Below are 15,824 nucleotides of genomic sequence, written 5' to 3'. Positions count from 1 at the left end.
GGCTGGCAGTTTGGGGTCGGAGGTCGTTGCCGAGAGACAGCCTCGCGACGGGCCGGTCTCCACCTAATCTATCTCTGTCTGAACGGATGTGGTGATGACAGGCAGAAACAGAGGGGACTGAGAGGTGAAGATGCAGAGGAAGAGAAATCCAGATAGTGAGAGTGAAGAGGAAGAAGAAGAAAGGGGGGAATGACTAATTATAGTGTGAGCACATAGCGTATGCATCCATTCAGGAAGGAAGAGCGCTGTTTACTGACTTTACTATCCAAGTATGCGTGTCTTGTCCGGTTGTACATGCCAGAGAAAATGATGGGAGGTGTCTGATAGTATGCAGATTGGACAGGCGGGGAAGAAAGTGGAGGGAGGGCGCTTCAAGCTAAAAATTCCTCCTAAACTTATGTTTGAGGGTAACACCGAAGGCAGCATTGGTCTTATTTGCGGGTATTCCCTCTGTTCCTTGTACTCCTGCTATACGAGAGAGAGGAAGTGATGGTGTGGAAGACCGTTTGGATTGTTGTTTGACTTCGGGTTTCTCTTCCCTTCTGAGCCCCATCTGCTTAGGCAATCACGCTCCCAGGTGCAGAGAGAAAGGGCGGGTGGGGGGCTCGGAGGAAAATCCAGCTGACTGAAAGAAAGAAATTTGGGGGAAAAGAGGGAACTGGGGAATGGACAAAACATAGGGAAGCTGAAAGATTTCGGTAGGAGAAAACAGAGAGAGCTTGGCATTGATAAAGTCTGGACGAACGTGTCCGTTGAGGACCCCTTTTTGGTAAATGTGACATTCATTTTCTCCCCTGACGGCACATAATGATTTTATAAGGGTGATAAGCGTCCCTGGCCTTGCCGTTCATATCTCGCCAAGTGACAGGCAGATAAACAGGGGAGCTATGGTAATTGGAGGAAGTGGAGGGAAAAAAAAGCTGCTAAGTGGAATGAGATGAAATTGAATGTGATGGTCTAGTTACCCTCTTGGCAACGCCCAGGCAAATTCTCCACTCAGAGCTGATGTTTTTCCCCCCTCTGCAACACCCCGCCGAGCCTGCAGGGAAAGTGTGTGTTTTTATTTAACTGTGTGAGTGTGGAGCTCTGGGTTGTGTTATCCAGACGGCGGGGTCAGTCAGTGTTGCCAAAGAGGGGGAGGGGGGTTCTCTGGGAGTGTTAGGAATGGTTCAGGTTTGGCTCCTCTGCAGTCACGCTTCTCTGTATATCTGTCTTAGCCAGTCCAAAGCCTTGAAGCCAAACAGTTAATACTGAAGACATGATTAGGAAATCTCACCCTGACTGAACACCAACTGTTCCACCCCCCCTCCCCCCTCCCCGTTTGTAGGCGCCCCATATTGGACCTCGTCAGCAAAGATGGAGAAGAAGCTGCATGCGGTGCCAGCTGCCAACACAGTCAAGTTCCGTTGTGCTGCAGGAGGCAACCCCCGGCCCAAGCTGCGCTGGCTAAAAAACAGCAGGCCTTTCCGCCAAGAAGACCGCATGGGAGGGTATAAGGTAGGATAAACAGTGATACATCATACATTTTTATTACAAATGTCAACTCATTGCTTTTTCAGACTCTTTTCTTCTCTCTGCGCTACATTATTTCCGGCCATTTTTGGAATTCATTTACAAGGGGATGTCAAGCCAGTTCTTCCAATCGCTCTCAGACTGTCCTTTCACCCGTTTTCCACCCTTCAGTGGAGAGACGGGAGGAGAGTAGACAGAGGAAACGAGGGCAGGGTTTCTGGTGTGAAATTGGAATTGCTCATCCGTGCGCCTCCTCTCAACAGGATACTTTGCAGTCTCTCACTGTAACTTGAAATGGTTCTTTACCCCCAACAATTAGAATCCTAAGCCAGGGACTTAAGGGTTAAATGCCCCTAGACAGTAATGTATAGACAAAGTAGGTAGCGTCAAGGTTGAAATGAGTTTAGAATGCTGAGGTAACTAAATCAGGGAGAACAGGTCCCACTGGCTTTGGTTGGAGACTAGTATGTGATTCTATTGTTATGAAATGTGATTTACAAACTCTATTGCTGAGCTGGTTAAAGTTTAAACGGAAGGAGGTTTCTGTTCTGCTCAGTCTTGCTGATTACACATTGTGCATAAAGGAAACGAAACTGACTTAATTAAAACTGTAAATGAACTCAGCTGCATTGTATAAGGACCAGAATCATGACAAATTTAGTGTCCATCACTTTTATTTCATATCAGCAGCAGACTAACACAAGTATGACTCTCTATGCACAGTGCTGTGGTTTCAACAAAAGAGCCCAGTGTTACAGTGAAAATGTGTCTCTCGCTCTAGTCCCGTTTTGGGAAATAAATGATCTGATCTAGTTCATACTGTATATGCTGGAAATACCTGATTCTGTATGTCATGGGAAAGTTAAGCTAGTTTGGTTGTGCTTTATTTCCTTTTCGTATAAAAAGCCTGAAAACAACTACAACTAGTCTGAATGTGAAGAATTCCTCCCTCGTGACGAAGTCTGTTTGGATTGGAGTTTAGTTATTTTGCTCCTAAATTCCTTTCTTGTTTTGTCTCCCAAAACAAGCAGCACATACTGTAAAACCGAGAATCCCACTGATGGAGTGGAATAACCGTTTAAATAGACAGTTATGAAATTAATTTACGAAAAGATCCAGTGATGCTGAACAAGTATGAGGTTCCTGGTTAATGGTTGGTGGTTTATGAGGAAACACATCTCCCTGCCAGGAAAGTTTAGGAGCAGATTATGTTGATGTAGCTGTTAATGTCGCTTCCCTTTGGCTTTCAGTGGGCTCATTACAGCGCAGACAAAAAACAGTCACGACGTGGCGGAAATGATACAGTCGGCCTGTCAGATACACTGTGGGCAGCTCATTTCTCTTTTTTCTTTGTCAACAAATGTCGGACAAAAGCTGTGCCTGAGCCCAGCCCTGTGGCATAATCTCTCCATTGTGTGAAATGTAGGCCTGTACAAGCAGAAGCTACAGTCTCTCTTAAGTCTGGAGACGGAAACACTATTGTTAGCTCACACCTGTGGATTCCACACACAGGTGAAACTATTTTTTACAAATAATTATGAATGTGTGTTTATAGTTGCGTAGAGTTGAAGGGTAGAGGGGTTTACTACCCAAGATAACAGCAACTGACAGAAGAATTAGATGATTACAGGGAAGTGTGTTACATTCTACTCAGTGTAGCTGTCAATGTAATTTTACCGTCAATCATAAAGTTAGCAAAGAAATGGTTGCAAATACTATTTTATCCAATTTGTCTACTCCTACTTCTTAGAGTAAAACTGTCAAATGAACTGGGATTAGGATAGTTGCAGCACTCCCAATTTGGTTAGTATTAGTTAATGACAATAATCTTATTTTATCTTATATTATCTTAAGTTTCACATGAATACTCTGATTTCGCAAAGTCATAACGGTTGAATCAGCCTGTCAGCAACCCCAATATTGTTTTCCAGCACACTGCATCAGCTCTCATATTTCAATCCTCCAACCAAATCCACTCATTCACTTTCCTTTTTCCTCTTCCATGTTTCTTATTCAGTGCTAGCTCTATATGTCTGTAAATGTCAACTGCTATTTTCTGTATTTAATACTGCGAGCCTACTCATGACATGAAACCGCTGTCTCCTTCACACAGGTGCGTAGCCAGCACTGGACCTTGATCATGGAGAGCGTGGTGCCGTCAGACAAGGGCAACTACACCTGTTTGGTGGAGAACGAGTTCGGAGCCATCAACCACACCTACACCCTGGACGTAGTGGGTGAGTACCACGTACAACATAAACACAAGAGTCAGAGTACACTCATATAGGAGTGGAGAGATGTAGAGGTGAAGGACAGGGAGGCCAGTGGAAAGAGTTCCCACTGTGAGAATAGTGTGTGTGTGTGTGTGTGTGTGTGTGTGTGTGAGCCCAGGTGCACTCTGGATGCAGGTGCAGATCAAGGAGCTCAGCCAAGTGTGTGGAAGCTAAACACACATATGTCAACAGTTTTAATGTAGTTTGTATTCATTCATTTTTATTAATTTAGTAAAGTCCCACTTGCATCATGGTATTTTGTGTGTATGGCTTGTGTATGTATGAGATGGGGTTAGGTCAGTCTGTTTGAAGCACCGACGGAGGCAGTTGTTTATTAAAATATACAAGATTTTTAGTAAAAGATCAGTTCACCCAAACCATTCAAATCAGGGTTTTTTCTTAATTGGAAATACTTTCTATTTCAGATATATTTCCAGAGAACAGTGTTGTGTAACATTCCGATTAACAGGAACACTGTTTCTAGAAAACCACATTGCTGTGCATGCACATTTTCAGTGCCTTGGGCACCACAACCTTTGCACACAAACAGAAACTATCTGCATGCCTTGATGCCCTGATGGTTAAATGAGAAAATAGGTTTTTTGCATATGTGTGTGTGTGTGTGTGTGTGTGTGTGTGTGTGTGTGTGTGTGTGTGTGTGTGTGTGTGTGTGTGTGTGTGTAATGTGGGTGAACTGTGTGTAATGTGGGTGAACGAACCCTGTAAGGTCAGCACAGGTATGATGGGGTCTTAACCTGGGGAGTAGATGAATCGTTGTGTAGAATCACGCTCTGAGTCACAGAGCACAAAGAGTGCTGGCTTCAGCACTACCACATTGAGTTCAGACCCAACTCAGTCAACCCCTCACTATGACCTTTGGAGCACAGAAAGAGTGTTTTTCTGCTCAGTTTGCAGAATTGATAGACAGTGGGGACAACAAGGGGAGTGGGATAAAGATAGCAGATCAAAGTGGACGTGTGTGTGTGCTCCTTTGCCCTCATTTGAACCACTATACAACCAATGAGAGCACATCGACAGTTATTCTTATTAAGGTTGGTCAACAATCCACAGAAAAAGTGGACTGACATGCAGCGGGGGTAGTTTGATTGACAGAAGAGCATTTAGGGGGCAATGGTCAGTCCATGCGTCAGTAGTCTATGCTGTATGTAGAATTATTTCCCTACTGTAATCATTGTCCTGAGCAGACCTACTGTAATTACACACTTCTGTTTTGATTAGCGTCTCCATGGTAATAGTGAGTATTATTTTCATTGTATCAGATGGAGATTGAATACCTGAGGGTTTTTGCACAGGCACATGCACACAAACACATGAAGGTCCACACACGCTTACACACACACACACACACACACACACACACACACACACACACACACACACATGCTCCCCAACTCAGGCCCCCTGCTCTGCTCTCTTCTGGAGTCAGCTAAAGCTCTCCTTCAGACTGCATATTTCTGTTTTTGTTCTGTTTTATTGCAGAGCAGTAAACCCCCTCCACGTCTGGCTCCGTAGCCACTGCCCCCTGCAACCTCTTGCTTCATTTTATTCCATTATGGAGGGGCGGACAGAGGGAGAAAGAGAGAAGGAGGGGAAACAGAGACAGAAAAGACCGTTCTTATCAGTCTTTTTCCAAATGACCTGCAGGATCAGCTATTAAAACCAAGAGGAACCAGCCTTTTCTGGTTGAAACTGGCCTCTGGAGAAAAGGCCACAGTCAGACATCCACGAGCAGACACACATGGGAAGTCAAAACAGAGGCCGGCTCTTTCAATCAGAACTGTGGCACCCAGTGGCCCTTTGGTACTTTGTCGGTAGCCTCATGCCATCCTGTGCCATGCCGCGCTCTTCCTGTGCCTCTGCCCCTCCCTGACCCTAAGGGCCCTGTGTGCCAAGCCACCAGGTTACTCAGAGTTCACTGGTCTCGCATGGGACACCATGGAATGCCCCTGGTCCGTCTCCTAACACTTCTCTCTGTCTGAATCCCCCAACTGCTGCCATCAAATTACTTCACTAAGGCCTTAATTGATAAATGGATTTAGTTCTGAAACCTGTCACGACACAATGGTCACTGCAAAACATAAAAAAGCACTTTAGTGTCGGCTCTTTCATTCGATTTGATACATGGAAACAATTACCAGGACCTATTAGCTTCTTCGGCCCCCAATCCCTCTTTTGGTGGCGCAGACAGAAAAGACAATATGACTGAGTCTTTCAAATCTTTCTTTTCTTCTCTTCTCTCATGTCTTTCCCTCCTTAAAGTGTAGCCCTCTTGTGTGAGGTCGACGGGACATAAAGGAGTGTCTTTGCATCAGCCGCAGCCACACACAATATTCCTTTTTCTAATTTAGGCAAGAATTGCTCCACAAACTTTTATTGTTTTGAGGTTTCTCTCTAATCATGATGTGGCCCATTTTCTCATACCACACCATGCTGTCATTTGCTGAGTGCACGGCTATATCTAAATACTCCAGCTAACATCTGGATCAGCTATAATCAATCAATCATTCAATCCAGTATATTTGTCACATGTAATCATATATGGTAAAATCACAGTGAAATATAATCCAGTTCCTTCAATTTATGCATTAAAAAGAGCTTAAAGAGAATAGGAATAGTAATAAATATGATTGGATTGTAGTGGCCTGAGTGTAGAAGCTCTCTAAGCCTCTAAGTGCTGGCCTGGCGTAACCGACTTCAGCCTGGAGAAAAGGCCATTATCCGGGTGGGTGGGATCTTTAATGATTCTCCTAAACTTATTCTTGCAGCGCCTGGTGTTAATATCCTTTAGGAAGGGTATAGCAGCGCCTATTGTACGTTCAGCCGGACAAACCATTCTCTGCAGGGCCTTGCGGTCCTGTTTGGTGTTGTTTTCGTACCAGGCTCAGGACGCTCTCAATGGTACAGGAGTAGAAATTTCTCAGTATATAAGGGGATTCACAGAATATCCTCAAGCGTCTGAAGTTAAACAGTCTCTACAATGCTTTTATCATCTCTGAGTCAGTATGAAGCACCAAGATCAGGCCCTCGTTGATGTGAATACCAAGATACTTGAAGCTGTCCGCCCTTTTCACCGAGGATCAGTTGATATTAAGGGGGGTATAGCTCCTTCTTTGCTTCTGCTGCGGTGCTGCTATGGCCAGCCCTATCTTTTATACATAGAGTTTGACTTTGATAATGGCCACAAATAAGGAAAATAACAAAAGCAGAAAATAAAAAGCAGGTTCCAAAACAGGCAGGACTCCCGGTTTGAACTAATATCACAGAAAGTGAGCAGGAGTCGAGAAATGAAGCTCCTTGTGTCACAGACTTCCTGCACTGGAGATAAAGACATTTAGACTGTATTGAAAAATGTATTTTTGCTGGTATGATGTCAATATGACTATCAACAGATCATTTCAATGTCTATATTTGCTGAGAACAGCCTGCGTCACATGGAAAAAATATACAAGTTCTCTCTCCATGACTGTTTCAGTTGAGTGTATTTCCACCCGACTTTAAAGTTGACTGCTCTTTTTTTACTGTTGCCAAATTTTGTAAAAATTGGCAGGATTTCACAAAGAGAGAGTCACCATTAAGTTGATCACCTCTCTCTGTTTGGGGGAAAGATTAAGAGGGTGAGAATGCCCATGAATGATGGAGAAGGAGAGAAAAAGAGAGAAAGAAAAAAAAAATAAACAAGGCGAGCCCTAGGAATGTGCAGGAAGGAGGAGTGAGATGGGGTGAGAGGAAGGAGGGGTGGGAATCATCTGATATGACAGATTTCAGAAAGATGGAGCAGGAAGACAGGCAGGCAGGCAGGCAGGCAGGCAGGCAGACAGACATATGGAAGAAGTCTCTGCCTACCAATTTCTGCACTCTCCATCTGTTGACTCATTTTCTTCCCTTGTTCACCCTGCTCATTCCTTCTCCCTTTCTTTTTTTAGTCTTGCTCCTTTATCCCGAACTTTTACCCTTCATCACACAGCCTCACCCTCTGACCATCCCCCCACGACCCACCCCCGATCTTACACACACATGAACAAATTCACTGCACCTACCTTAAGGCTTAAGGCTTTGTTTTGGAAAGGCAATGCAGTGCCCTTAGGCTGAGTGATGTCATTTTATGTGTGGGTGTGCATGTGTGTGTGTGATGGCTGTCAGTGTGGGGGTTGGTGGGCTCCTCAATGCGGTTGTGAAGGCTGGGTAGTGTTTGAAAGGGGTCATTGTTCAGCAGGTCTCGCTCTGTTTGGATTCGCAGGCCAAATGTTTGCTTGTAAAAGAATGCAGATAGCGGGAGACGTGGGGGTGGTATGAAGGTGTTTCACTTTCCAAGACTGGCGCATAGTTTGGCGTAAACCCCCCTACTTACACGCAACGCATACACCCCACTTTATGGAAGTCCTCCTCCGCCTGAGTCCTTTATCTTTTGTAGATAAATCCCCATGCGTCTTTGTTTTGAGTGAGGCTTCTAAATGCTTCTGAGATAAGGAAAAAGCAGTGCAGTCATGATTCTTGCTGTCAGGGTTGCCGGGAAACATTGACATGTTGTACGGTACAGGAAGTTCTGCTTTTGCAAAGATTAAATCTCAAAAGCAATGCACATCCTAAAATTTCAGATTGGAGTGTATGATTCTTCCTAAAATCTTGTATCTCGTATGAGTTTCAACACTTAACATTTCCGTCCCTCTCAACAGAACGGTCCCCTCATCGGCCTATTCTCCAGGCTGGTCTACCGGCCAACACCTCTGTATACGTTGGGGAGGACGCCCGCTTCGTCTGTAAGGTGTATAGTGATGCACAACCTCATATCCAGTGGTTGAAACATATCACTCAGAACGGCAGTCGCTACGGTCCTGACGGCCACCCCTACGTCAGAGTGCTGAAGGTAAATTCCAGCTTCCTCTTTTAGGTTTCATTCTCCTGATTAGGTGCACATCCTTCCTCTCTTTTTTCTTGGTATTTTTCCAGCGGGTTGCAGGTGTTTCCGATGTATTCCAAAAGTCATATAAGTAACTGATCATAAAATTTCCTCCCTTATCAATTGATAGGTCTTTTCCATGCTGGCTCTTTGGTGGTGATTCCCTGCTCTCTCCTCACTCTCCTACAGATCCATACACAGTAGCTGTAGTCATGATCTTTGCATGTCATGTTTGTGATTAATTCTACGTTTATTTGTCTGATTTGAACATGTCTAAGTATGTGTATGTGTGGATTTCAGCGATCAGGCATTAACAGCTCAGATGTGGAGATGCTCACCCTCACCAACGTGACAGAGGAAGATGCTGGAGAGTATATCTGTAAAGTCTCCAATTATATAGGCGAGGCCAGCCAGTCGGGCTGGCTGACTGTCATCCCAGGTAACCCCCGAGACCTGACTGACCTCCTCTTCCCCTTCCGGTGTGGTTTCCTGGGCTTCGTCCCTGACCTGCTGTGCTGTGGTGGTCCTGCTGGCGGTCTCTTGGTGGTCCTGGGGTTCACAAACCTTCTCTCCCCTAATGTTAGACCATTGTGTTTCAGCTGCTGAGACTGGCGCAGCCATGGAAGCACTGGTCTGACCTGCATACCAAGACACTGAAATTGTCACAGCTAGCATCTGACTTTGGCCTGTCTCACATTTTTTCCACATCTCTCTCTCTCACTTGCCAGCTGTGTCAAGATAGTGTATGGTGTTGCAGTGCAGTGCTCTCCATGCTCTCTTTGTTTGTGTGTGCATGTGTCTAGTCCAAAATATGGATTACACTGGTCTCTATTAGCAGGTTCTATTGGTATGGTGATGGGAACCTTTTGGGGTTTTATTTTTGGTGTATTGGCTCTATTTTTCTATGTTGTGGTGGCATACTGGGTTCTATCTGTGTCTTTTTTTATGAAGCCTCCACCTCCCCACCCATGGAAATATCCTTTGCTCTAGATGGGAACTCAACGATGGACGCCATCCAGCTCCTTTTATTTCTTTCTTGGTGTTGTGGGTCTCACTTATTTCTCTTTCTGTCTCTCTCTCTCCCTATCCTCCCATCTCACTCTGTGACTCCCCATTTCTGCTTTCCGTTCCCCCCTTCTGCCCTTATCTTCGATCCTCTCTTTCTTATTTTCCACCTACTCCCCCTCTTCCTCTTCCTCCTCCTCTTCCTGTCCCCAGACCGCAGGTGTTAACACCACAGATAAGGAGATAGAAGTTCTCTACTTGCCCAATGTAACATTTGAAGATGCTGGGGAGTATACGTGCTTGGCGGGTAATTCTATTGGGATCTCCTATCACACTGCTTGGTTGACGGTGCTTCCAGGTATATACACTCGTGTACTGTCCTCTCTTTTCCTTTTTTCTCTCTCCGCTTTGTCAAAAATGGTTTGATTATGTCATTTCAATGACCTCTACGGAAGGCAGGTCCTCCCCCTGGAGTCCGAGGCACACACTCAAATATTAGATTACAATGATGAACCTGCACACTCAACATTCAAGACAATGTAACGTAAGAGCAGTGAGCATATATTCTATAATATTATCAGGATTGGCGAGCTGTTGAAAGCTCAGAGCAGATAAGGAGGTAGTTTGCAGACGACTTATTATAACTATGAGACGGAAATGGAGCTCCCAGAGCAGCTTGAGTGTCTCCAGACTCCAAAGGGAGGGAAGGGTTTGTCTCCCACCTTCTCTTTCTTTTCTGTTACATCTTTATCCTGCTCCTTGGGGAAAGTCTTTCAGTGCCACATATTGGTTCTGAATCTGCATGTAAAAAAACTTCTTCTCTTTTTCTTTCTCTACATGTGTTTCACTTATGCCCTGTAATTGAGTGCATCCCATTTTTTTCAGACCTTCTCCTGGCTCTGATAATTGGCTACATTAAAATCTTTATTTCTCCTTGAAATAAAGATTGAAAGTTAAAGCTCAACACTCGCTTCAGTTGGCTTAGCTTTCTCAATTATCAGGGCCACACCTCTCAGCTTCTACACAGAATGACTCATGCATGTGAACGTCTGTCCATTTGTTTGTGTTCTCATGTACAACATGTTTTATCCTATTTTTGTCCGTTGCTGTATGACTGGCCTGTAATTATGTATGCCAAAGGATCAAATACTTAAAATTTAGTGTCAGTTTCTGCATAAGTTCACTTCAGGCTAGACAGATGAATGTTTCTGCTAAAGTTCTAGCTGAAAGTAAATTGGGCATCATGTCAGGGCATTAAATGAGATTGATGAGAGTAGATAACTGTCTGAACTCTGCGGCTCTCAAAAGACAAGTGATATCAACCCTCCTTTAATGGTGTAACGAGATAGTAGTTTTATTTTGTCTGTAAACAATACAGCATAATGATCACAGGCAAGCCACTTCCTCTGGGAGTAATATGTAATATTTATTGCCCTCAATGAGCTCTATCTGCACCGACGGCGCCTTCGAGGCTGTGGCATCTCTGTGTGCGATGTGGTTTTTGGACCCGAGGATGGAGGCAGACAGAAGGAAGGTTCCTACATGTAGCTTCACCTCCAGCTGGCTGACGGGCTTGTTTGTGGTCTGGAGGACCATGCATTATGGAACAGCCCGTTTCTATAGTGCACACAAACACACAGCTACACACTAACTTAGCCCATTTCCTTGACAGGAAGTTCAGGCCATATACAATCATGAAGGACATCGCTCTCCCTTGTTTGCGATTGGAAGTGAAGCGTGTATTGTTCCGCCATTTGTGGGTGTTTATGCTCGCGTGTCTCCAACATTAGCAGGAAATGCAGACATGTGCATGCCTGGTTGTACTGGAAGAGTCAAGATTTATGATCTGTTTAGACTGTTGAGCCCTGTACAGGTCTATAGATTAAAGGACACTAGACGTGCTGGTACCTTAGGAAGAAGAGAGAGAGAATTCTACAAAATCATTTCTGCTCAGTTTGCTTGCCAATAGTGATTACATTTACGCATGAGTCATCTCCAGAGCATCTGCCTCTCTGTTTGTCTGTCTGATACCCATGTGTGTTTATTCAAATGGAGAATGTGTCTGTGTGTCACCCATACGTGTATGTGAGAGTGATCAGTGAGAGTCTGCCTCTAACTCTCTTTGCCTGACTTCAGTCTCACTCCCCCTTTTTTTTCCTCAGCCGCAGAGAAAAACCCAGAGCCCCTTCCCCCAGACTATGTGGAGATTGCTATATACTGTGCAGGCGTCTTCCTCATCGCCTGCATGGTGGGCATCGTGGTGGTGTGCCGCATGAGGAACACTGCAAAGAAACCTGACTTTGGGGGTCAACCAGCGGTCCACAAACTAAGCAAGCAGATCCCTCTGCGCCGCCAGGTAACAGAAAGTAGATAAAGAGTTCTAATGGCATCTAACACCCCTAGAGGAGAAAAACACACACTGCAGATATGCTGCAGAAAAACGAACTCTAGATTCACTGACATGCAGACAGAGCAGCCTGAAATTAGATAAACTTATTTTTATTATTTCAGCAATAAATGTAAGTTAATGCTAAAAATATAACAACGGGTGCATGGTTGGATTTTCTGTAAAAAAAAAACATGCCCCGTAATATATACTATTATGGTATTTTAATCAATCTACCTCCATTCTAATTTAGAAGTTATGCATTTCTGAGCAGGTTAGCACTACTGCTACTGCTTCAGTCAAGTGTTTTTTTTTGTGTGTGTGGGCAATGCTTTTCCCTGAAGGGAAACCAAAAGGTTCAAAAAGTGTTGGATTACATTCTGCGGAGAAGCTGATTCCTGTGTCAAGGTAAGGTTAGGGTGGAGAGAGGAGAGATGAGCCCCGGGGACAGTGGCAATGCTGAGTGATTAACACACTTTCATCAGAATTAATGTTGTTACTCACAGCTTAATGATCACTGAAATGTAATCTCTAGCCTAGAGACAGATTCTCAGCCCTAATGTTAAATATGATATATTTATATTAATGTGCCATTCTTGCCAGCACCGGTGGTAATTTTAAATAAAAGCACTACAGTCAATCACAGACATGCACATTCAAACCGACTCCTCTAGTGATGCCTTGGAGCTTTATTTGACATATGAACCCAGACTCCGGTGATCAGCCAATTTTTCTACGCTTGTAGGTGTCGGCAGACTCAAGCTCTTCAATGAACTCCAGTACGCCACTGGTACGAATCACCACACGACGGAGCTCTGCACACGACGAGCCAATACCTGAGTATGACCTTCCTGAGGATCCACGCTGGGAGTTTAACCGAGACAGGTGAGTGTGACTCTAGTGTCTTTTTCTCATGTGTGTGATCACTTGCTGCTTTGTCCTCGCCTGTACACTGGTTTTGTATTCATGAGAAAAGTTAATTTGCATCAGAAACAAGTGAAATTATGTGGACTTTTTAAAGAAAAAAAAAAGATTTTATATATTCTGCTAGTCTCTGTGACTCATTAAGATAGAAGTTTTGCTAGAAAATAATAATTACCAACTGGTCCTAATTACCGATCTCAACATTCAGCAAAATGCATAATTATGTAAATCTGATTCAGTTTTCCATAAAGAATAAAGCAGCCTGATTTACCATGCTGTGTCACTTTCATCTGACAAACTTTGGATTGAAAGCCTGCATAGACTGCTTGTTTGACACTGTGCATGACAATTTTCAGTTACACCCTTGTTCCTTGTTGTCAAAGCCAATACAAATATCTCTGGCTAACAGGGTGCATTACAGTAACAGATAACACCTAGATTACAAACACAATGAGCATTTGATTGTATCTCAGCAGCTAAATGATCAGATAACTATTTTTCTAGGTGAAGAGTGTCATTAACACTGATAGACAGCAGGCAATAATGACTAAGTGGCGAATAATGGCTGCAGTAGCTGAGATAAAGGCTACTGATTCATCTGTCGGTGTTATAGTAGAAGGACCTGAACTTGGCACCCCGCCTTATCATTACAACTGCTGCTGTGTCACACATCCGCTCATACATAGTCACACACATGCCTCTGAACGAAGCTGTGCTAATTAGTGGTTATCACTTGCAGCTTTCATCTGCATGTTTGGGCTAGGAGTGTTTGCTCTGTCTCATACCAGAGAAATTAACACCGCCGAGGTTTCGGTTAGTCACAGTTGCAGTGGCCAGCGATAAGCTTTAAGTTGGATTTAATAGGGCAGCAAAGGTTAAAGTAGTTTAATACTCACTAGAGGCATCTGGTTTTGAAAAAAAGAAGGGAAAATCCCACACCGTAAACACGAAGGCCTGTCTTTTGTTAAAATAGTTGTAAAAAGAGCTCAGATGATAAATTTTACTGTCACTCATCACTGAATAAAACATTTCTGATGTAATTCTAGACTCTCTGAGTGCATGCAGAATGGCACTCTGGTGACATGTTTTGATTTTAATTGATGAACCAACCAAAGGGGATGTTTTGTCTAGGCTGAATAAATCTCTTTGTGCGTCTCTCTTTGGGTCTTTATTCCTCGCCTGTCATCCCAGCGCCTTAGGGATCATGTTGGGATTGCAGAATGCTGAGGAATGCTAACGTTTGCGGTTTGTGTGGAGGAAAAATAACATCGATTATGTGTGGCTGGATGGACAGAATGGTTGCCATTGAGCGTGGCGAGTGTGTGTGGACAGATAGGGGATTGTGTTACTACAGCAGGGTGCCGGCCTCGGGCCCTTGGCTTCAGCACGCAGTGTGAGTGTTTACATAGCCTGGACGGTGGACCTTAGGGATGTCAATCAAAAAAAAAAAGAAAACACACACACACAAAAAAAACACACCAGAGCACACCGCTGGTCCAGAGGTCAGAGAGGTGCTGTGCTTGTGATAGTTGTTAAAAAGCATATGTGTGACATTCTGTTGAACACACCAGCTATTGTGACATGATTTATAAGACAATAGCAGTCGAATTTCCATCTGGTATTGTAGTCAGACCCACCTGTATGGCAACAAAAGCCAGCATTCCATCCGTCACAGGCTAATGTTTCGGGGCTAAGTTAAGTCCTGTGTAATGACTTGTTAAGAGTGTATATTGGAACATGCCAAGGCAGGGTAAACAGTTTAGAAAAGAGTACCTCTCCCTGGCTTTATCGGGTGATTATCATTGCCATGTCTGCCTTCCTACCTACTGCCCTGGCACGGGCCGCAGTCACCGCGCCAATAAAGCACTCACACAGACACAATCTGATTGAAACAGAGAGAGCGATCTAGTGAGAAAAAAAAGGCCGGTTGAGGTTAAGACACTGGCTTCATGCCTGGTTTCATTCCCTCTCTTTTTCTCACACTCTATCTAACCTGTTTATTTCTGCCTAGGGAGTGAATCGATGCCACAGTCAGATCAGGTCGACGAGTTCTAGTTTGCGTTTCAGTAGCTAATCAGCCTCTTGGCTTGTCTTTTCTTTGTTCTCTCTCTGTGTTTGCTGTGTGGCGGCTGCAGGTTGACCCTGGGTAAACCCCTAGGTGAGGGCTGCTTCGGCCAAGTCGTAATGGCAGAGGCGCTTGGCATCGATAAGGACAAACCCAAGGAGGCTGTAACTGTCGCTGTCAAGATGCTGAAAGGTAAGTTGCTCTCCTGCTGCTGCACAATTACAGTGAGGTTGTAATGGTAAACGTCTGACTTGTGCTCAAGATCAGACCACTTGGGTAAGATGTACACTACTTCATTATGTCTTGTGGGCAACCTGAGTACATTTTATAGGTGATTTATGCCTCAGTGAGGGTTCAGCAAAGGGTAAGGCGGAGCCTGGAGCAGTCATTATTATTCGTTATTGGTGGCTGCTGAATGACGGCTTGGGGGAGGTGGTTTGGGTAGGTAAGGGTTAGGGGCGGTCACATACCTGACCCCAGAGCAGCAGCTGGCTGGAGCTCAGTCAGCACCCACACAAAGAGGCAAGTCACACTCGCAGCACTGCTGTGATTAATGAAAGAAGTAGTGGGGGGCACTGGTATAGTTTGGGGTTGGGAGGGGTGGTTAGATCAGGTAAAGCAGCAGGTTATTGGACCAACCATGACAATAGAAATCTGCTCTTTTAGAGTGGCTCTACATAAGGTAATGATGCAGAGGAATGCAGGCAATGCTGTTCTGACTGCCTGGATACCTTTACTGGC

At 44.4% G+C, this 15,824-nt stretch overlaps 1 protein-coding gene across 2 annotated transcripts in view; it reads left to right on the top strand.

Moving 5' to 3' along the window:
• The window catches only part of fgfr2 (fibroblast growth factor receptor 2), a 40,470-nt gene that overhangs the window by 14,703 nt on the left and 9,943 nt on the right, over nt 1-15,824 (top strand). Inside the window, exons 5-11 of one of the 2 annotated variants that reach the window (XM_062431074.1) lie at nt 1,328-1,497; nt 3,626-3,749; nt 8,480-8,670; nt 9,004-9,142; nt 11,871-12,064; nt 12,840-12,979; nt 15,154-15,275. In XM_062431074.1, the coding sequence (XP_062287058.1) occupies nt 1,328-1,497; nt 3,626-3,749; nt 8,480-8,670; nt 9,004-9,142; nt 11,871-12,064; nt 12,840-12,979; nt 15,154-15,275 (1,080 nt within the window). Of the gene's footprint in view, nt 1-1,327; nt 1,498-3,625; nt 3,750-8,479; nt 8,671-9,003; nt 9,143-9,921; nt 10,067-11,870; nt 12,065-12,839; nt 12,980-15,153; nt 15,276-15,824 lie in introns of both variants that reach the window. The other variant, XM_062431073.1, reaches the window with a different exon arrangement.

This window comes from Scomber scombrus, chromosome 12 (assembly GCF_963691925.1).
Source record: "Scomber scombrus chromosome 12, fScoSco1.1, whole genome shotgun sequence".
Taxonomy (NCBI): Eukaryota; Metazoa; Chordata; class Actinopteri; order Scombriformes; family Scombridae; genus Scomber; species Scomber scombrus.
Note: the sequence above shows the minus strand (reverse complement) of the source record. Positions and strands in the feature narration are given on the sequence as shown.